Source organism: Colossoma macropomum, unplaced genomic scaffold (assembly GCF_904425465.1).
Source record: "Colossoma macropomum unplaced genomic scaffold, Colossoma_macropomum, whole genome shotgun sequence".
Taxonomy (NCBI): Eukaryota; Metazoa; Chordata; class Actinopteri; order Characiformes; family Serrasalmidae; genus Colossoma; species Colossoma macropomum.
Window position 1 is genome coordinate 27,408,789 of NW_023494792.1, and position 24,003 is coordinate 27,432,791.

The window sequence follows — 24,003 nt, forward strand, 5'->3', positions numbered from 1 at the left end:
GTCCTAAAGGCGGCGTCAGTGACTGCTTGCTTGCTTATTTATTGATTTATGTATGTGTGTATGTTTATATGTATGTATGTATGTATGTTTATATGTAAAGTTAGAGCACTTCTTGTAACGCTGGCTAAATTCTCTCCGCATTCTGTCAGCTGTCATTTTTAGCAGCTTCCCCAGGCTCCAAGGGCGTAGGTTTAGTCTCAGTATTGGTAAAGACACGACACCCGTCCCCTGACACACCCACCGGGACTGTATACATTGCAAAACCAATAATACTCACAGCATATGTTTAATGTCCAGTATCATTTTGAGACCTAACCTGAAGCATTGAAGGTCCAGCTGTTTCTCCCTTAACCTGCCCTACGGCATCTTCAATTGATTTCTGAATTTTCATATATGTAATAAAACGATGCATTGATGAATAAGATACATACAAACATATGATTAAACCTTGGGTCCCATTTTATTTTTGTGGGCAGTCTTAAATATTGAATGAATAGTATGAAACCTTATGAAACCAACTTGTTCTGATGTCAAAATAAACTCATGATCAACTGTGTTGATTTTCAAATGTTATTTTTGCTGAACATCCTAAGACTAATGCTGATGCTTCTCTACAAATCCAAACGTAGGACCTCACCTGAAACCCTGAAAGTTTACCTGTTACGTTATCATCTTATTTCTCTTGCCTGCTGCTGTCTTTCCTGTTGTCCATACAAACTAATTCATTGATGGTAACAATTAAAGGGGATTTCTAGACTGAAATTTTGAATATATCCACCCATTTTATGTTTACTTCTGCTCACAGCCTGACTAGCTTACAGATGACAGATGCCAGGTTAGGTTACTGGTTTATGCTGGCTAACATGGTTAACTAAGTTACATTAACTATGTTCACAGTGGATAGACTGGTGACGTCTAGCTAGCAGGTTTACATTTTAAATAAACATCTACTGGCTGGTTAGTTTACTACCTATTACTTACGCTCTGGATGGGGAAAAAGCTGGTGATGTCCCTTCTGTTTTTGGTATGATATCCACAAAGTACAAAACGTGACACTGACAAAATTACCTTATGTGTGATAGCAATAGAGGAAGGTCATCTGAAAGCATACATTTTCATCCATGTTTGAGGTAACTTACAGATGAGTTACTGTTGTCAGCTCACTGATCAGCTCTAGTCTGCTTAGTGTTTGGCAGTAAGTAGGACATTTGCTCGTCATGAGCTTTCAGATAGCCCCCTCCCCTTTGGCCAGTCAAATGCTAGCATGCCTAAATTGGTCATCTTGAAGATGCAGCCTCTGTGAGGGCACATCAGAATTATCTAATATGACTTCAAACCAAAGATAATGTGAACAAGTTTGCTCAAATATTGGTAAGAACAGTTTTGTCCTCCTAAAATATTGGTAGGGACTTGTCCCCACCATCCATATGCAAACTTACTCTCATGCCAGGCTCTGTAATAAAAAGAAAAGTTCCAATAAAGAGGGTCCCCGATATCCAACCAGTCAAGAGTGCATTTCTTGAGTGACCAATGAACCAAAGTAGTATGAAATTATTTAATATACCAACAACAATTCCCCAAAACTCAGTGGTTTTTTTTTTTTTGCTGAAAAAGAGCCATTAGAAACCATGCTTTCTAAGGGGTATTGCCGTAACGGTTTCCAATAGAGACCACTAGTTTCCTGTGGAATACATTTAGATCCCATTAGGAAACCATCAAATGCATTAAGTTTCAGCCACTGGTAACCTGTTAAATCATCAGGATCCTTTACATTGTGATATAAACCCATTAAAAAAGCCAAAAACATTACAAAAAATACACTTAAAGAATGAACAGTAATGTCACAATACGGGTGTGCTGGTGGTGCAAGAAGGAGGTACACTGCGCCAGGCAATGCCGCAAACTGGAGCTGGCAGGGAAACCAGCCAGGAAAATCGGCTGGCGCCGCGGATATTGGGTTGAGTGCAGCACAGACGAGGTACAGCTCACTGCCCTCATTGACACTGGCTCGTCAGGCTATTCCAAAAGAGCAGCATAACTGCCAAGGGTTAAGTGATGACCTTTCAGCTGAAGTCCCTCTCCCAGTCATGGTATGGGCCTGAGCTGAGTGCACAATGTCTGGCTTGCACCTATGCAGAAGGTGTGCCTTTTTCACTTAGGCTTCCTTTTAGTGGCTGGTGCTGAGCTCGACCTCATGAAGGAAACACTGGGCTTGGAGATGGAACAAGTGAGGCTTCCTGGCATTATAGCCTTCATTCACCACTGGGGAAAAGCCACGGGGTTGTGAAGAGCTGAACACGCGGCATCAGAACTGGTTGGTGGATCTCCTGCTAATCATTTAACCATCTGGACATTTGAATAGAGAAAATGTCATCCCTACTGATAAAACTGTACTAGTTGCACTGGTGTTGAAAAATCAGTGCCCTCAGCTGTTGTTTGCTTGCATTGCTAACTTTTGTTTCTCTTCTCGCTAGGCTGAACATTTGCGTTTAAATTTACTGTATTTAGCGGACGTCTTATCCAGAGCGAATTACATAAGTTTACAACATTGCTGAACAGCCAATGAGAGGACTCTCTTTCATTGCCAACTGCTAGCACTGATTTAACATGCTCAAATTGCCAACAGTTGGACAGCGCTTACCAAAGGCCTGACGGTGTCCAACAACCGACAGTCAGCATATTGTGTGAGGACAATTAGATAGATAGATAGATAGATAGATAGATAGATAGATAGATAGATAGATAGATAGATAGATAGATAGATAGATAGATCACCTCATGAATCCCAGATATACTAAAAACAATAAATAATATGCAGTACAAAAGTAACAAGTAAATTGCATAAATACTATGCGGTTGATGATGCAGTGGTGCAGTGGTCCCATCCAGTGAATGAACAAGTTACTATGTACTGTAAACAATGCATGAACAAGTGCATAACGATGCATAAACAAAGTGACAGTGCAAAGTGCAATATCTGTGGACAAATAAACAAAGTGGCAGTGCAATATGGAATACGTATAAATGTATAATCAAAGTGGCAGTGCATAGTAAGATGAGTGGAGAGATGTAGTAATGTCCAGTTGGTGCCCAGTGAGACTGTTCTGTCAGTGGCTCAGCATACAGTAACGTCCCGGCACAGTGACAAGGTGTTGTACAAATGATCTGTTGGTACAAATGACCTCCTGTACTGTTCCTTACTATAGCGAAGCTGAAAGAGTCTGTTGCTGAAGGTGGTCATGGAGGGGGTGTGATGTATTGTTCCAGATAGCGGTGAGTTTATTAAGAGACCTCTTTTCAACCACCCCTCAGAACTATCCAGTGAGCATCCCAAGACAGAGCCAGCCTTCTTGATCAGTCTGTTGAGCTTATTTGCATCTGCCCCTCTGATGCTGCCTCCCCAGCAGACTGCTGCGAAGAAGACAGCACCTGCATCAACAGACTGGTAGAAGATTGCCAACATCTTGGTGCACACATTAAAGGATCTGAGCCTTCTCAGAAAGTAGAGACTGCTCATCCCCTTCCTGTACACAGCCTCTGTGTTGACACTCCAGTCCAGTTTGTTGTCAAGCAGGACACCCAGATATTTGTAGGTGTCCACCAGATCAATGTTCAGATCCACGATGGAAACTACGATTTGTAGTTTATGGGAGCTTTTTCTCTGACACTTCCTATGTGCTGTAGCTGTACTAGGTACTCTCTGCTGTCCAACGCTAGAGAACCTGTGGCGGCCCAGCATGAAGCAGTGGTTTTCCTCCTGTGTGTGGTAGCCTTTAGCAGTCTAAATTACTATATTTCCTTCTTTGTACTAAGAAACTCTGACCAAAACATAGACATATATTCACTGCCCTCTGCTGGAGGATAGAGTTCAGACAACTCTCTCTCACACACACACACACACACACACACACACACACCTACACACACACACACACACACACACACACACACACACACCTACACACACACACACACACACACACATTTTCAAAGCCTTCTGGCTCAACATTTTTTGCTTATCCTTCTGGGTCATGGGCTAGCTGGAGCATATCACAGCAGTCACTGGGCGGAAGGCAGGATACACCCTGGACAGGTCATTCACAAAAATGCAATAATACAATGACAGAAAGAGGTTAATACAAAAAATCATAATTTTCCTTTTTGTTTTTTTTTTTGTTTGTTTGTTTTGTTTTATTTGTCATGACTATTGGCAAATTTTAGGTCACCCTAGTGGTTACATTAAATGAAAAAAGAACACACACACACACACACACACATATATATACATATATATATATATATATATATATATAGCAATTCTGCAGGAATGTGCCTAATCTCACTTTATCCAAACAGCATGGACTATGACTGCAAACATCAAGAGATAAATAATAGACTACAATGTAAAACTGTACATTTCTGTAACAAAAATATATTGGAGGCAAATACATAAATCAAATATGATCTCCAGCACTAAACTGTACTGGAAAATATTTTGACCACCTTGTTTGTCTGCAGGCACATTTTGCTCAGGATAATCTGGTGTGTAACTTGAAATAACATCTTCATTATTTAAGCATTGGCCTTCACAGTGTACAGGAGACCAATAAAATAACAAGATCACCTAACAAAATATTAGATAATGAAAAGAAGTAATCAGAAGCTTAAGGATTGCTCAACAGACCACTATACAGCAGCGCCAGCTTTGGATCTGCCTCCTGGCATCATTGAGAAATTTTATTGTTGTTTGAAAAATAAATGCCCATTGTGAATTTGATGCCAGCAACACGTTGGGTCGGGGTCATGTTTACCACTGTGCTGCATCGCCTTTCTTTTAACAGCACTCTGTAAGTGTTTGGGAACTGAGGAGACCAATTATTTGGACAGCAATGATTTTTCATGTAAAACAGCATCAAATTTCATAGTTGTTAGGTGACTACACTGAGAATTCACTACACATACTCTAGACATAGAATATGAAATGGCAACACACAACATTATGGATTAACCAGCATATTTATCAGCTGGGAACAGAAACAGCAGATTGAATGAATCCTTTCATTTTCTCCTGATATAATATTTTTTCCAAAATAACTGGAATTAAGAAGAATGAAAGATCAGTAATCAGACCACATCTTCCCACTACTCAGCGGGGCCTGAAATTGTTCTTCTTACATCAGGTTATACCACTTCAGCTCTATGTATTGGCCATAGACACAAGGTATTCTGAACTGCAACCTTGCCAATAATTCCTGCCTTTGAAGCTCATAATATATAGTTTTAGTTTAGACGGCATCAGAGAGGCTCTGATTCAATATTGTGGTCATTTTTGAGGCTGTAGTTTTAAACAAGGATCTTAGCAACAAGGATTTTCAGCTGGCAGCCAATACTCCTCTTTGATACATTAGTTTGTCCATACTTGGCATATGTACCATGATTTTAACCATGTTTGTTTTGACTTGTTAAATAATAATGGAGTCCACAAAAAAATAAAGTTATAAAAAATAGTCAGCAGGGGGCGCTCTAAACTCACAGATCTTTTCAACAACAGCGTGGCCGTTAAAAGCAGTAGTAGAAGCTGATCAGTAGCACTAGCAGACCTGGTTTGTCTAAATTGGGCTTCAGTTTGTGAATGTTAGTGGAAAACTATATTTTCATATGATTCCCACTTGTCTTCACTGGTGTCGCTGAGACTCGTATGTAATGCCTGTTAGTAGTGTTTCCCTGATCTGTTGCCTCAAATTCAACTGATCGGATAATTATCAGTTCTTTTAACTGTTTAGTTTGACACAGTGGTCTACAGAAAGATTTTAGCATCGTGGATGAGGAGCAGAATCAGATCTAAATCTGTGAAGACTGAGCACTTTCGCCCAATGCTGAAACTGCAGGGCACTAGAAATAAAAATGTAATAGTCAGGTGTTAAACTTCTGGTATTTTTAGATGGCCATACGTCAAAGGGGACGTGGATTTACCACGCTTTTAAAAGAAAAAATGTCTGGTGCGTGCTAGAAAAAATCAGCAAAGGAAAAAGTAAACGTAGGCTCATTTTCTACAGAAAACTGTGATTGGTTGCATAACTGCATTATGTAAAGGGTTTGAAACGACGCAGCCGATTTATTTACTGTTTAAATCAATTGTTTGGATCATGTGAACAACCAGTTTATTTCTCACTTAATTACACATTTAATTTCAAAGCACATTCTCATTTCCATGATATCATTCCAGTTCAGTTATGATAATGTTAGTACAGGTTGCAGATATGGGATATATTGCCCTCTTAGCTAGACTGAAAGCCATGGAATCTAAAAATGCCATGAACCAATGCCATTCAACTAATGAAATAATACTGAGCCTAGTCTGACTGTCTCAGCGCAAAGTGATGTGTAATTGCACAAACACACAAGTGCTCTCAAACACTTCACAAGACAGAGAGAGAGAGAGAGAGAGAGAGAGAGAGAGAGAGGCCGCAAAAAAAGTGACAAGAATGAAAGCACATTTCCATCGCCATGGTAACCAGCAGGGCCACATTCTTCGGATCTCCAGTTGTGGAAAGATCAATAGCAAATTATCCACTCACTCTCGCATTCCAGGAAGGCTGCATGCTTTCCAGTAGGCAGGTCTGCTTCTGCGTACGCTGAAACAGTCCTCACCCTGCTGACCTCAGACAGCAGTTCATCTGAGTGCTTTTGTGCCCCAGACGTTAGTGCACATTACAGGGCTTGCAGTGGGAGGCACTGTATTGGCCTACATTAACCATGCTGAATAAGCTCAGTCAGTTGCCCGTCATTGCATTTCGTCAGGTTACATCATGACGATGGGAGGGAGAGTGATGGCTGGGCTCTTGGGGAGGGCAGTGGAGCAGAGCAGGGGGAAGCCTCAGTGCTGGCTCTCTCTGTAGCTTTAAAGTCCATCCAGAAAAAGACCGAGAGGCTGCCGTCAGCAAGCATCAGCTGGCACTGCATGCCAAGTAATTCAGAGAACTCGGGCAGGGCACCCTTCACAGAACTGCTCCTTCTCAGCACGCACACACACACGACACACACTTGTTATTATACACTGTTAGGACCTACCCATATGAACAAATAAAAAAGGATTACGTAAGTGTATATATAATAATACGTCCCATATGTAATATAAGTACTTACTTATATGTAATAAGAATATGTCTTGAATATATTTTGCTTTCCAAATATTAACAAGTATCTCCTAAATGGTAACTTTGCAAGAGAAGGCAAAAACGTTCTTTTCTTTTATTGTAGGTTGAAATGACTACATTTTATTTCAAATGGAGCATTTCTATTGCTTCATTGATCATGAAATTTTCACACAATGTAACAGACAGCTGCTGTGTTTAGATAATGTAGGAAAATATATTTTAATGAAAAAATAAAATAAAACAAAAATAAAAATGACAGCAACAGTATGTAAGTGTATGTACATATGTGTATTCGTGTGTATAATAAGAACATGTCCCATATATATTACATTGTTGTCGTCAGAGCAGAACCTTATCTCCACATAATGATAAAAGAGATTTTAACATTATGAATGAGGAACAGACATCTAAATCTTTGAAGACTGAAGATTTTTGCAATGTGCTGAAACTGCATGCCAATACAATTATGAATGCAATAGGATAGCAAAACATATACCTGCCTTCGTTTCTGGTATTTTTAGATGATCACAGGTCAAAGGGGAAGAGTGGCTTTTCTAGGCTTTTAAAGGAGAAAATGTCTGGTGCATGCTAGAAAAGTCAGCACAGGAAAAACTAGCCTCGTTTTCTACAGACAATTGTGATCATTTGTATAACTGCATTGTGTAAAGGGTTTGAGACGGTTTACTTACTGTTTGAGTCAATTGTTTGGAAAGGCAGTCTCAGTAAAGGCATGTCTCAAGTCAAGTCCCAAGTCCTAAATAAGTCAGTATGCGTTCGTCAGCAGATTTAATGCCAACACCAAAAATATGGTAAACGGATGTATGCAGTACATATAGAAGTAAATAATAAATAAGTATATTAGTGTATAATAAATTCATTATTAATGTATTACCTATACTACTTAACTAACTTCATTAAAATTACCTCTTTGTTTCTACACTCTAGAGCAGGTATTATTTGGGTGGTGGATCTTCTGAGCACTGCAGTGACACTGACTGGTGTTGTGCTGGTGTGAGTGAATCATACACACACACACACACACACATATATATATATATATATAATATATATACATATATATATATATATATATATAATCTGTTGGTCCTGACATTGTAGGTTAGAATTTCATTTCTTGTTTTCTACAAAGTCTGGAGATTTTTCTCCTGAAAATCTACAAAAACAAATGAAGACATACACACACCCCAGGTCCTCTATGTCACAGCAGGCGCAGCGGGCTCAGTTTAAACCTCGGAGAATATAACCCTGCCGTGACTTGTAGGAAAAGGACATCTGCTTTCAATAAACTCAGTTATTGCACGTAATCTCCCCTTGATGGACCATCAAGTTTTCTGAGAATGATGGTCAGTCACTCAGCCCCTTTCAGTCAGAAATCTCAAAGGCCTGAGCTTCTGTCTGGGTGTAAGGTTTATCTGAATGGATCGGAAGAAGATAAAATAAGAAAGCCATGAAGAACTGGAAATGCAGAAATGCCACACTACACTGCTGGGCTCTGAGCTGAGGGAGGGTGATTCTTTGATGTGTTACAGGTCATGTATTAAGCTATGTATCCTGCGGCTGTGTGAGAACATGTGCGTGAGTGTGTAATTGGCAGAGTCACTGTAATAGATATACTGCATTCAGTATCACATGTACAAACTATTTTTTTCTTCCTTGCTCTATTTTTCTGCCTCTGTCTGTCTCTGCCTGAAGTCATCACTTCAGAAACTTCATTAAAGAGCTAAACAAACCTCTTTGCCTAATTATGACTAATTACATCTCATGTGTGGAAGTAACAGAGGTGGACAGCAGTTTATTTCTTCAGGTCAGAATAACAGTGAAAATTAAACAAAAGTTGGAGAAGTTTGTTTTCCAAATATGCCAATTAGTAATCAAACTACAGAAGAAAGAAATGAGAATAAGTAACTGAACTTCAAATAACTTTTTTTTTTTCAGAGACATTTTCTAACAAAACAAAACCATTTGTCTCTAAACAGTACCTTTACAGGAGACGGCAGAAACATTCTTAAGTTTTAATGCAAGTTAATGCAATAAGATTTTATTCCAAATATTTCTCGACAATTTCTGTCAGTCCATTTATCATTATTATAATTTTTACACCATGTGCAGGACAGCTGCTGTGGTCAAATAATGTGAAACAATGTATAAAATACTATATACAAAGTTTTCATTTTTGAAATTTCTAGATGTTGTAGAATTGCGTGGTGGAAATATGTGTTTCAATCTTTCTCCTTTCTCAGAGGTGTTTAAAAATCACACACTTCATCCTCAAATGATACCACACCTCTTTAACACTCCTAGCTGAAGGGCAGGTGGATTTTTTACATTCTACCACTGAAACCTGAGAGAGAGAGAGAGAGAGAGAGAGAGAGAGAGAGAGAGAGAGAGAGAGAGAGAGAGTGAGAGAGAGAGAGGGAGAGAGAGACAGAGAGAGAGAGAGAGAGAGAGAGAGAGAAGAGAGAGAGACGGGTAGAGAAAGAGAGGGGAAGAAACAAAGAAAGATGGGGGAAACAGAGACAAGAGACAGAGAGAGACAGAGAGAGTGAATGAGGTAGTGAGAGTTGGGGGTGCAGTGGGAGAAAGAAAGTGAGTGAGAGAGGGAGGGAGTGAGAGAGGGAGGGAGGGAGGGAGGTAAGAGAGAGATTACCTGTCTGGTTCCATTTCCTTGACATAAAATGTGTTTTCTAAACTCTGTATCTGGCTGTTGGCCAGTGCTGATGTGGGTAAGTGTTACTAATTGGCTCCAAAGTGTGTCTGTGTAACATGTATTATTTACTGTGGCTGAATAAATAACTGGGTGGAGGAATCGGGGGGCGGCAAAAAAAGAGGAAAGAGAGAGACACAAAGAAAGAGAGAGAGAAAGAGTGAGGGGGAGAAATAAGACAGAGTGAGAGACAGAGAAAGAGACAAAGAGGGAGAGAACAAAAGAGAGAGAGAGAGAGAAAGAAGCAACAGAAAGAGAGAGAGAGAGAGAGAGAGAGAGAGAGAGAGAGAGAGAGAGAGAGAGAGAGAGAGAGAGAGAAAGAAAGAAAGAAAGAAAGAAGCAACAGAAAGAGAGAGAGAGAGAGAGAAAGAAAAGCAACAGAAAGAAAGAGAGAGCAAGACAGTAAGAGAGGGGGAGGAACAGAAAATGACAGAGAAACAGAGAAAGAAAGAGAGAGAGAGAGAGAGAGAGAGAAAGAGGTTTTTAACGGGTGATCCCACTCGTCTGGCTTTCTGCCAGTTCGCCCTAATCACCACTTCCTGGAAGTCCTTTTCCGAGTGTGTGGAATTCTGGGAAGTCCGCTGAACTGTAGGTAATCCCAGAGAAATTCCTCACATCTCTCATCTCCTCAAAGCGTGAAAGGAGATGTGGTGTGTGTGTGTGTGTTATCAGTGCTGCAGTGGGCTTTACTGGGAAGAGCGCCGTTGTTCTGTGAAGCTCTCTCTTTGCGGCTGGTAAGCAGAAAAGGGTTTCAGGAGCGGAGAGGGAATTCATTTGCATTTATTTCATGTCATCTAAATGATATTTTGGAACATTTTCTCCAGGGCAGTGAAATGATGGGAGAGAGAAAGAAATTCACACACATTAGTAAGTGGGACTACATAGATATGTATGTATGTATGTATGTATGTATGGAGCTGTAAGAAGATATGTGGGCAGCATTATGCAATGTTTCTGCTGAGCCTGTTAAATCTTCTCTGTATTCCCTCTGCACCCGCCTTTTCCGCTGGTTTAAAAATAGCTCCCAAAGATATGCACTAATATCAAGCTTTGCAAAACCAAGCCCACCAGTGCACACAGACATACAACTGTAATGGTATACACTGAAAAGCACAGTGTGTCCATTTGCAGTTTGCAGAACTACAATTTAAGCTATGCTTGCTTGTTGCTGCAGCTGTTATGTGCATTTCTGATTTTTGATATTGAGATGATTTCTTTTAAAAGCAGAAAAAAACTGAAAATCATTCTCTGGTTGGTTGACGAATAATCAATATTATAATTAGACAGTTAGTGATTAGAGAGTTTTGGGGAAGAAGGACCACAGTAAAGCTAAATAATCAACATAAATCTATTTTACAAGTGGGTCTACTATGTTACCGTTAAACAAAATAGGAAAGAGATGAGAGTAAATCTAACATCAAAAAAGGCGTTTTCTTCGTTATATACCAAGAAGATTAAACAAAATGTTATTGTCCTAACAGAACTATATATATTTGCAAAATGATCATTTTTCAGGACTAAGCAAAATGTTCTTATCTTTTAATGTATGTTAATGTTATATGATGTTTTTAAACATTTTAGCGTTCACCTGAATTAAATAAACGTACATTTAACATTACAATTACATGGGACTCTCATTATGATAGTGTTGGCATTTCTGCAGAATGCAAGTGAAGTTTTTTTCCAAGTGGAGAGCAGTTATCTGCATTCTCAGTGGATATGAGTAATAATTCTGTTGATTTCTTAATTCTGACACACTGTATCTACTACTATGTCATGAATAAATCAGATAGAATGTCATGAATGAATCAGTGTGATTTACTATTTTTGTAATGTTGGACATCATGTTAAAATGCTTTTTAACAAATAGTACCCCAGATAAAGCTTTGCTTACCTTAAAGTCAGCATAAGCTTGCCTGTTAATAGTTTTAACATGGAGCTGTGAGTGTGGTCTCCTATAGATAATCCAAAACTGTTTAATCTTCAGGATTTTAATTAAAAAAGATCTAGCAGGGTGGAAATTTCACAGACTGACTGACTGGCAAAGGTGGCATCCTATGACAGTGCCACATTTAAAGTCACTGAGCTCTTCAATACAACCCATTCGCCTGCCAATGGAGACTGCATGTGCCATGTGCTTATGTGATTTCACATGAAAATCCTGAAATCAATAATCTGAAGGGGTGTCCATATACCATTGGCCATAGAGTGTACTCCATTCATCAAAACAGATCCTCTGAGATTTTCCAGAATTTTCTTTGCACAGTAAAATTGTGATCTGTTAAAAGACTTATTTGCATATTGCAGCCTTTTACAATACCAGTAAAGCAAATGCGATAGTTTTGCGATACTGAGTAACAAGTGATAGATTGTTCAGCCCTAGTCTGTAGTAACCACAGTTCATCCACGCAGTCATACGGGCTCCAGTGTCTGCAGCATTTTTTACAAGAGCCACCGTCTGGGATAAAGCATGCAATTATGGGTAAAACCATTTAAGACTTTGCATTGTTATTAAGTAAGATTTATCAAAACACTCTCTAACACGCAAGTGCCATAATTGTAGGGCTTTCTGCAGGAACAAAAGGAGAGACAGGATAAAACTACAGGATGTGGAAAGACACTTCTCAGTGATATTATCTGAGGGCCAACAGCACCACACACACACACACACACACACACACACACAGACACACACACACACACACACACACACCACAACTAGAGGTGTTGTAGAACAGGGCTCACAGCTGCTATGGTTTACACACCCTTGCCCACATAACCTAAAGTGGCCACACTTGCACCACACCCAACATTATAGCACTTTCTCTCTCTCTCGCACTCACTCGCTCACAAACACACACCCAGACGGAGAAGATGAGCTCTGAGATGCAGAGACCCCACCCGCTCATTTCTGTGAAAAAAAAACAACCACAGCACAGGAACAACAGGAAATGGAGCGTCATACCGAAGAATCTGCATCTACGAACGTGATGGTGTGGGAATAATACTCTCAGCAGCATTGTTTAGACAGCCGATTTCCACAGTGCTCATCATTTCCACATTCAAATTTGTTTATCATCTTGCACCTGTAGCTACTTGAACCCGTATACATAAATCCTGAATAGCGAAAACAAGGATTACTTTAATAGGCTTTTGAAATGAGAGATGGGTCCACTCAGCTACACTATTTGGTTGTTTGAGTCAACAGCTCAGCTGGAGGAATAGGGCATGATAGTGATGAAGCAAAGATCTGGCAGGGCTCGTCACCAGAGACATACATCAACCTCTGAGGTCGTGCATCATTCATGCCCAAATGAAGAACCTGGGTTCTGAGCTATTTTTGACTGAGAAAAATGAACAACGATTTTGAAAACGTTCCAAAGCCAATACATTTTTTCATGTACATATGGACCATTCCAGCAAATTAGTTCAAACTGTGGTCTCACAGAAAAAAATTAATATACATACTGAGAAAAACGATTAAGTATTCAGACCTTAGAAACTTACAAGGTTATGATCCCAAGACTGGAACAAAACCTTGTATCTCCAAACAGACTTTTAATAGACGATATGGCGATATTATTTATCCCAAGGAGCACTGGATTGGATTAATTAGATCTTTGAAGTCCTTGTTAAAAATCTCAAAGGCCAGGAGATTTTTCTTGTATTCTGTTTTTTTTTTCCTTTTCTGTTGCTGTTGTTACTCTTATAAAACTTTGTTAAAAAGGGTTATGACAAGGCAGATTCATTAGTCTGAGTTATGTAGTGTGTTATGAGCGCACGCCCAACATTAAAGTTAATTTAATGTTCTAAAACAATCAAGAAGGCTGTGCTGACTGTTTATTTTATCTTTTTAAACATTTACTTTTTACTTTAAGAGTTGTATGCAAACATTCGAGGTCATATTATGGAGCAAAAATGTACTATAAAAAAGATACACACAAGTACACACAGTCGTTTGTACAAGTTTGAACACCCCTGGCCAAAGGACGTGTCCTGTTGATTTTGTAAGTGAAAATAAGTTACACATATTTTACAGAGAACAACCTTAAATATGCCATTTTTCTGCAATTTTATTGCACAATTTCTATTTATGTGCTGAATTTAACATATCAGGGAAAAAAATTAAAAGCAACATAACTTTTTGCGCAGGCCTTAACTTTTGCATTTGACTGTATAGACTTGAATGTTTCTCAATTTTTTCCTTTCACTAAAGTCAATTTTTTGCTCCATACTTCCGTTTTAGTTGAGTAAGAATTGGACAGAGTCTTTGACACAGTGAGTTTGTGAAAATTCAGTTTTTGATTTTCCCCACAGAAATGCAGCGTATCATACATTGAACTGAAAATGGCATTTGTTGCTGCTTTTGTATTGATTTTGCTGGCATTGGAATTACATTATTTGCTTTTCTAGGAAGACACTGGAACATCATTTAGTTTGACAAAGAGCAACAAAGCATGACTAAATCAACGTCCTGTCTCTTCTTTGGGAGGTTGAAACAGAACACTTGTTTCAGTCAATTCCCATATTCATAAAACCATGAGACCTCCAGTTGGGCTGAGATTCCTTCTTCTGAAACATGGCACATTCATAACAGAAAGAGGAAACTCGCAGTATTATCAGAGACTTCTGACACTTAAGCTACAGACTAGGAATGAGGCAGTTATAGGTTTTAACCATGGTGGTATAAAACTCAGTGATAATCATACTGTTTCGAATTTTAATAATTCTATTAATTAATTAATTATATTTTCTCTGCCCAGCATAAACCAGGACAGCACTAGATATTGTTTACATAGTAAATATCTGAACAGTGTACAGTAGTAGTGCTGTTGATAATTTCATATTTCAGTGAATTGTAATTTATATTATGGTGTTATAAAAACATACGAGATAATCAGTTTAACTACACACCTATGGTGTAATAATTTCAATGTGTATTAGTACTGTAACATCCTGTCTTGCCCTGTCCTTGTCTTTCTGTTTTAGCCTTTTGTTTTCCTCTTCCATGTGCCTTTGTTGTTCTGGTGTTTGTCTTCTCCCACATTCCTGCCTTCTTGTCATCTGTCTCACCTGTCTGTTGTCTTTAGCCCCGTCCTCTCATTAGTCCCAGGTTTTTCTGGTTTGTCCTATGTGTGTTTATCCCCCTGCTTGTGTGCTTTATGTTTGCACTGTTTTGGTTATCTCTCATTTGTTTTCTAGTTTTCTTCATGTATTTTTTTCCGTTTCAGTATTTTGTTCAGTAGTGTTCTGTCTTTGTTTTGTCACCTTTGTAAATACCTTTTTGTCATGGATTTTTAACAAAACCAAGCACTTACACTTGCATCCTGCCTCGTCCTCCCCCTTAACGTGCTTTCCAGCATATTTTAATAATACTGAAGTAATACCAAAAACTGATATAATGACAGTAAATTATCATGCCATACCATCCCTAAGACACACTGTTTACTCAATCACCACCAGGCATTAAGTCCCAGATCACCAGATGAGGGAACAGTCTTCATCCCTGAGCCCTCAAGCTAACAATCAGTCATGTCATTTCTACCTCACACAAACATCTCTGATGCTGGATATACAGTACACTAATCACACAATATGCTAATCCTGTGACTCACAAAACATCCTGTGATTGTTATTTACATTACAACTCTACATTCCTAAACTGCTCTAAACACCAGTCTGTTTTTTTTTCTGATGCTGTTCATTATTATCTTCTGTTTTCCATTGTTGCTTCTCTTACTTATCATAGTTATTGTTCACTCATAGCAGTGAGGAACCCTCAAGACTTTCTATGCCTTCTATAATTACTGTGAAATAATAATAATAATAATAATAATAATAAAAACATGCTTGTAATTTTAGGTATTATTTTCTTAATATAATCAAGATGCCTGTTGTATTTACTGCAAGTACTGTAGTAATTTTTTTCTCTCTGGTATCTACATAGACACAGCCAAGTGAGCTCTCCCATTGGTTATGATTACAGGAGCTGAACTGTAGGCCTAAGATTAATCACTAACGTAATTGGGAACTGACCGAGAAATCAAGCAACCACATGGGACCAATTTTGTGAGAAAAACGTCACTCGACATCTTCTGGATGTTCTAGCTACATCACTGCCTGACCAACACGCTTCAGTAGGAGGGGAAAAAAGCAGCAGCTCTGTGCTCAGCTCTGAAGGAGTCACTGTAAAAGTGCTGTAAGGTAAAATGGGCATTAATATGTCCGAGACAAGATAAAGCATGGAATGTTTTTTATGAGTGTGTTTAATCTAGAATGGCCACTGTTAGCTTAGCACTAACATATTATTAAAATACCATAATGATGCCTGCAGAAACCAGCATTTACGTAGGGGTTTTTTCCCTCATTTTGACATTTATGACCTGAACTGAAGGCCTAGCACTAGTAATCACAGTTCGCCACTGGCTAATAGTCTTACACAACCCTGTATTTGTGAAATACTGTGCTATATTACACATTATATGTTTCCCTCATGCCTATTTTATAAATGTTGAATTAAAACTGAACTTAACTGCACTGGATGGTTCTCTTTATGAGTGTTACATATGGTCTTTCTTCATTATGGTCGTTGTCTTAGAATTGTTAAGCTAACATTAGCCTTTGAGTAGGCGAAGCTGCCTTCCTGCAGACAAGAAAAAGCAATTAGCTACCGGTCTGGTCTCACCTTTGGCCTCCGGTGACCTTGGCGCTGTCTGCCCACCCTGTTGTTTTAACAACCAGGAAAGCTTGAGATTGCGTGACCCCTCATTTGTCCTCAGCCTCTACTGCAGAAAACAGATGTTTTTCTGTTGGGTTACTGGGAATAAAGGATTAGCATGCTAAGCTTAACCAGCCGGGTTAGAAGTGGGGGGGTTTGGGGGCATATTAGAAACAGGTCAAGCGTGCGGCCTGGTGGTCCAGCAAGGAGACGCGGGGTTAATCTGGGTCAGTGACGCTCCTAATACTCTATCCTCTAATATCCTCCCACTTAGTCTGAATTGTTGCCGATTCAACATCTTGTGTTTGCATTTTCCTGCCTCTCTCTAAAGAAACAAGGCCACACTGTACAGTGCATTACACATCACTTAACTGTAACCCAGTTTCCAGGATGACCCCTGCAGAAGGGCAAGCCTCACCACTTACAGCAGGGTGCTGTGAGGGTGAGTAGGGTCTTTTAAGGCTATGCTACACTTAGCCTTGCAGGAAGGCGGCCTTGGGCGTGTGACCACTGTCCTACAACTCCTAATTACAGCACAGTGCAAGCCTTAAAAAGTGTTCAAGTCTTTCCTCTTGAAATCAATTCAAAAACCAGCATCCGGCTTGCATGTTGATTTAAACATGGACGTTCATGGACATGGACAAGGAGGTTCTCTGGGCAGAGCCGGATGCTTTTGGCGCAAGACACAGATGAACTCTGCTGGATAAAAACAACAGCACGTGACCCTTTCCTGACTGACTGAACTGAACTGCCTGCACATGGTTTTGTGTGCGACTCCCAGGTTTAGCCCCAGCAGACGGAGAAAAGCTCTAAAGACTGCATGGTTAAAATACCTTCTAGATTTCCAAGACGGACAAGCAAAGAGCAAAAAAGGAAAAACATTCATAGTTACATTCTAGTCTTCTTTGGAACTGGGACTTGCTGCAGATTGCGCATATGTATGGGCATGTGTGCTTGTGATAGCACTTTGTTTGTGCATGTTTGGTACAACAACAGTCAAAGTCTCTTAGCCATTCAGAAAAACAACGCTGAAGTGCTCTGTTTTCCTGGCCGGTTCATAAGCTTCAGTTCACATATCTGGACCACTCACCAAATAGATCAGGCACACATGTCTCAAACAAATCCTCTTAACGCCTCTTTCTCACTGTACTGTCCAAATCTAATAAAATACGTAGGGAAACTCATGTGTAAAGTATGCAGTTTGAGGACAACCTACTCGACTTTGCATGCTATTCCTTTCCAACTGTAATAAACATTTCAGAATTTTTTCAACTTGGCAATTTGCTTAACTTACTGAGAGGAAAATTAATGTTTAATGAGATCAATTAAATACATATATCTCTTATTTGCTAAAAATATGACCATGTCTTTCGTACACATAAAGTACACTGTATTCCCAGTTCCATCACCTCTGACATCTTCAGTCTGCTCTCGATCATCAGATAGACAAGCTATTCAGCAGCACCTCACTACGCTCCATAATTAGGTGACAATATACATGCACACGCCTTGTACTCAAAGTGATCATATTAACAAAATGAACAATTTAGCTTAGCAACTGCAGGACAGCTAGCACTGGACAAAGAGAGCACTATTATAATAATTGGCAGGGAACTTATTATTATTATTCCAACATGCACACATTTCAGTCGTGGCATTTCAGTTTTGTTTTCCTGATACCCACACACACACACCGCACACACACCCGAGTGAGAGATTGGGAAGTGACCTGTGGCATATCACAAACAGCACAGCAGTCATATGTAAACACTGAAATATAAATAAAAATCAGAGTGAAGCACCACATTTACAATGTTTGACACTGAAACAATTTTTTTGTACAGGTTCAAAAGTCTGAGACCACATCAAAAATCTTTTTTTTTACATTTAAACCTGGAAATAAACAAGAAAGTTTTAGAATTTTGAAAAATGTAAAACAAATTAAAGTTAGAAGTGCATAAGTAATAATCAATATTTCTACGCCTGTTCAAATTTAAGTAAATTTGTAAAACTTTCTTTAGTTTTATTACTTTTATTGAAGCACATTTTCAGACGACTCTCGGGTAGATCTGATCAACTCATTAAGGCTTTGTGCAAACTTGTTGAGTCCATGAGAGCTCGAGTTTACACATTATCATCAGTTTAGAAATTCATGCAAATATTTCAAAGATGCATCATGTTAGAAAAGAAAGCAAAACAGAAGCATTTTCACGTGTGGTCTCCCCATACAGACCGCACTGTATATATAATATAGGCTGCATTTTAGCATTTAATTTTATTTGAACCCTTACTACTATAGGCCTTTAGAGAAAAAACCCAGAAGAACCCAAGGAAGGCATTTTATCATTTTATTGAGAATCTACTGACATAAACCAATCAACAAGGGCATTCTGGTTACAGATGACTTAATACACAGGGCTGAATTCAGGGGCTCTAACTGGCTGTATTCATTAAAAAAAAATAGCTCTGATGCTGATTGGCAGCTGTGTCAGATACATCTCATTTGAAACTTGTGAGGGGAGAGCTTAAAAACAACTTGCTAAAAACATAAAAAAGCAGACTTTTATAAAAAAATTCCCAAAATAATGAGATTTTTAGTTCACTACTAATTGAGGCAACAACATCAGCTAGTGCTTCCCTAGCTGTTTGCTCATAGACAAGATGCAATGTTAGCACTACACTGACTTCTATATTCCTAATAAAGATTGAGAGTGATTTCTTGAAATCATTATTTCAAAGACAGTATAAAGACTTTTCAGCCAAGAAATAGAGAACCGTGAGCTACATTCACTTTATGGTTCCACTGGAATAGTTCTGCAGTGTTTTAATCAAGAAAAATGGGATAACCTGCGCTTTGTGTTTTAAGATGATCAAACTACAGACTATAGCTAATATTAGAGCTCGGTTGTTTTGGTGATGTTATTGGTTTTACATAGTAAACTATACTGTGCCGTGCATAGGAAAGTGACGTGATGTCAAATTCATGTCAAGTTCAGGATAACTTCACATTTTACATTGTAACTTACTGTACTTACAAGTACAGCTTTGGTTAATAATAGTACAGTTTCAGTGCAATTAAATTTTCAGCAACATTTAGTTAATTTATCACATTTGGTATCAGCTTACTAACTGTTCCCAAATTCGCTGTTTTTGAGGTCGGAAGTGAAATGTTACGATGTGACTTGGCTGGTAATGTTAACTGCGGTGAACACAAATAATTTGCACATTAGATTCACTCCCTTCTCAGTGTCAGTTCCAGACCACAGGCGGCCTACTATGGCTTTTTGTGGTCTGGTTCTGTAAGTAATAGAGAGATGATGAAGAGGCACGAAGATAGTGAGCAGTGCTGAAAGGTGCTGACCACTCATGGTGGTGAATGCTCCATCGCTAAAAACAATCGTTTCAAGTTTTTGGACACTGCGTGTCATCTCATGTGAGGTAATGTCAGTCACTGGTTCTGCTGATTGTCAGCTACATGCCTATCTCTTTCTAGGCTTACTAAAGCTTCTTTAATTTGTCTACAACACTTAAATTACTTTAATTAAGATGCAAAAAATAAGTAGTCTCTATCATATATAGCAAAGTACTGACAGAATAATAAGAGCCAATTAAATTAAAAAAGTTTTTTTAAAAAACATAATTCCTGTAATTAACTGTGATAAAACATCATACATGGAATGGATACATTCCAACTGATCCTACATCAGTGTCTATGTATCAAGTAGGTGGCCCTTGCAGTCCAGATAGCTGCAATGTCTGGCAAGGCATAAAGGCTAACGTGGCCTAACACAGCACTGATGTATATAAATCTCTCCTGGAATACTTGCGTCCAGGTACATGGCACAGTTTGAGGCAATAAGGTGGCAGAAAGACAGCAGAGGGGTTGTAGTCTTTCTCTATCTCTCTCTCCCGCAGCTTCAGATGAACACCTGGTCAATGGCAGACGGATGGAGATCTGAAGCCTGTAGGCTCTGGAGCAGACGCTGCACGGTGGCTCCACGGCCCTGCAATTGCTTCCACATCACTAAGCCTGCTAGCACCTGACTCTGAACACTGAGCGGATGGTCAGCACGGCACCGGTAGAGCTCCCCCGGCGACAGGCCCAAGTCCAACAGCACCATCTCCCACTCTGAACCAAGACGAGATGCCAACCTGTTCAGCTGCTGATTGGACGGAACTGTGTGGAGAAGGTGCTCAGGAACACCCCACTGACCTGAAGACAAGGAGAGTTAAAGGAAAAAATTAATCCTTCTAGGGTTTCTTAACAGCACAGTCATCTTCAATCATGTAATAATTTTAATGTGAAAAAGTTGTGTTTGTGATGCTGCTTCACATTTGTAAGTATCAATGACTGCCAGTATAATATAGCAGCTGCTGGTGTCTATATCTTTTTACACCTCATTGTCCAAGGCGACTGATCTACATTGTTTTAAAAGCTCATCATCCATTCAGCCCAGAGTGACCTTTGCAATTTGCATTTCATCCAAACAAAGCAATGAATGATGCTTTTCATGCTAGTACAGAATCTAATACTATTAGTAGAGGTGCTATAATATAGGAATTGTGAATGATTACAATAATCAATTTTTTTTGTGCATACACTATATGGCCAAAAGTATGTGGACACCAGACCATCACACCTATATGAGCTTGCTGGATATCCCATTCCAAAACCGTGTGAATTAAAATGGAATTGCCCCAATTCTTCTGTGAAGGCTTTCCACAAGGTTTTGGAGTGTGTCTGTGGGAATTTGTGCCTATTCAATCAAAAGAGCCTTTGTGAGGTCAGACACTGATGTTGGACAAGAAGGCCTGGCTCGCAATCGACATTCCACCTCCACCAAACTTCATTAATTCTGGCAGATGGCCTTCTCTGACATCCGCCAAACCCAGATTCATCTATCAGACTGCCAGATACTGAAGTGTGATTCAACACTTGCCATTGTGCATAGTGATCTTAGGCTTGGGTGCAGCTGCTCAGCCATGGAAACTCATTTCATGAAGCTCCTGATGCACAGTTCTTGTGCTGATGTTGCTTCCAGTGACGGTTTGGAACTATAGTGAATGATGCAACAGATAAATGGTGATTTTTACACACTGCACGCTTCAGCATTCGGTGGCTCCACTCAGAGATTTTGTGAGCTCTGCGAGCTGTTGTAAGGCTCATAGGTACTTGCATTATACAATAATAGCATTTACAGTTAGCAGGGCAGACATATCATGAACTAACTTGTGGCAAAGGTGACTGTGCCACATTTAAAGTCACTGAGCTCTTCAGTGCATCACATTTTACTGCCATTCTATTGTTCCCGGAGATTGCATGGCTATGTGCGTACATACACCTGTACGCAATGAGTGTGGCTGAAACATTTGAACTCAATAATTTGAAGGGTTGTCCACATGGTTTTCACCATATTGTGTGTCTGCTGATGACGATACCAACGCAGATTCATAAACACTTATTAAATATTAAATATACCTAATAGTAAAAGGATTATTTCTAGAGGCTCACAAATGGGGCAAAATAAACAAAATGCAGACATTTTAATCCCAGTAGCTCGTCTAAGCATTCTGCTCTTCCAAAGCACAGCAAATACACCAAATATCGGTTTGAAATATTGGTAAAATCTAAATATGTCATTTTTTTGAAAAACAAATACCTGCTGATACCAATAACTATAATACAAAAGAGATGACCTGGATTATTGAATAACAGCGCCCCTTAAAAGCCCATCTACACTGACACGAATAGAACAAGTTCACTGCATTATGTTGCTCAGTCTTCATATTTTCAGTATTTTCAGTTAGACATCAAACAGCAGTGCCAAAGAAAACAACAGAGCACTTGTACTTTCTAAAGTACTTGAAAAAGCTGCATCCACAAACAAGCACTGGCTAATTTCTACCACTGGAGACATCACTAGTTTGGCAGTGTCACCCAAAAGGATAAAGAGAAACTCTACAGGGTGATGAGGACAAGAACAGCTCAGCAGATTACTAGAACAGAACTCTTATTAATAGAGGAACTCAGCTCAGGCTGCAGGCACAATTTTCAGACACTCCCACCACACGAGTCACAGTCTGTTGATCTGGCACGAAACCAAATATAACTTTCAGTGTCACAGATTAAAGAACATCATGACCCGAAGACATAGGTTCATGAACAGCTTTTACCCCAGGACAGCGTGCCTGATTGCCAAGGACAGGCAGATAGGCACAACATAAACATTCAGCGCGCCCACACTCATTCCAGCCTCCTGGGCGCACTGATTGTGTAACCCAAAGATTTTTCTACCTCATCACACTCAAGTCATTTGTAATAAAACACATGCCTTGTTCTTCCCACACATCTATACTGGGGCAGGAACAGTATTAAAATTCTGTGACTGATACCAAGTTTAAATGTTTGATGTTTAATATTTAGCCTGTCATGGAAGCTCACTACAATACAAAAAATATTTCTGCTGCTGGGGTGGGTCTCTGAGCTCGCAGAGTGTGTTCACTCAGTGATAAATGGATGTTGGAAGGGGAGGTGAAACATGAGAATATTGGTTAATATTATTTTTCTCCACCCACTGGTGCACAGTGATGTAATCAAAACTCTGAAGATGTTTTAGAGGTGGGCAAAAGTCTTTACATTTAGATTAAAATGTATTTTGTCATTTAGACGATATCATATGATAATTTGAACTTAATATGACCAAGCACTGTTTTTTCACTAACAGGGTTTTAATAGGCTACTCTGACACCTCTTAACACTGTCACCTCTGATTGGTGCCATCATCATTAACACAGTTACAACGGTTTAAAAGCACTTCTTTGTATTTTTGCCATTTTTGCCAGGACATATCAAATCACCTATTCTTGTTTTTTTCAGAACAGGATAGAGATGTGTTTTGTTTAAACAGCAGGGACAAAAAGAACAAAGTTCAGATCGCCAGTTTGTTTTGAGAGTGTTTTCAAACGCCTCACAGAATCAAGGACAGTCATTGATTTCTGCTGGGTGATGACAGGAGTCACGTCAGTGCTTTGAAAACAAATCGGCTTCTCTCTGTTTGGGCGGGAGACACTCTTGGCTGGAGGAGAGCACTATGAAGGTTGTGTAGGATGGATTTAATCCAATGATGAAGACAACTAGAACAGACTGGGCATTTTTCCAATGGATGCTTCCAACAGCACTAATGATTTGTGCATTGTTAAAATCTGCAGATGATCTACTGGTGCTCGACAGCACTGCGTTCTAAAACGTAGAGTAAAAAAAGAGGAATCTGCTTCGGTAATGGTCTAATAAGAACAAGGAGAACAGTTATTCTACTTGGGCCCCAGTGTTTAAAGTGGTAAAATACAAATCTGATTTGAGGCACTGCATCATTGGGAACTAACAGATCATAGCAATTTCTCTC

General features: G+C 39.3%; 1 protein-coding gene across 1 annotated transcript in view; it reads right to left on the minus strand.

Annotated features, from left to right (window-relative positions):
• Positions 1-18,859: 18,859 nt before the first annotated feature.
• Positions 18,860-24,003, minus strand: part of cradd (CASP2 and RIPK1 domain containing adaptor with death domain) — a 38,404-nt gene continuing 33,260 nt past the window's right edge. Inside the window, exon 2 of the mRNA XM_036576731.1 lies at positions 18,860-20,813. Coding sequence (XP_036432624.1) covers positions 20,518-20,813 — 296 coding nt within the window. The 3' untranslated portion in view covers positions 18,860-20,517. The remainder of the gene's footprint in view (positions 20,814-24,003) is intronic.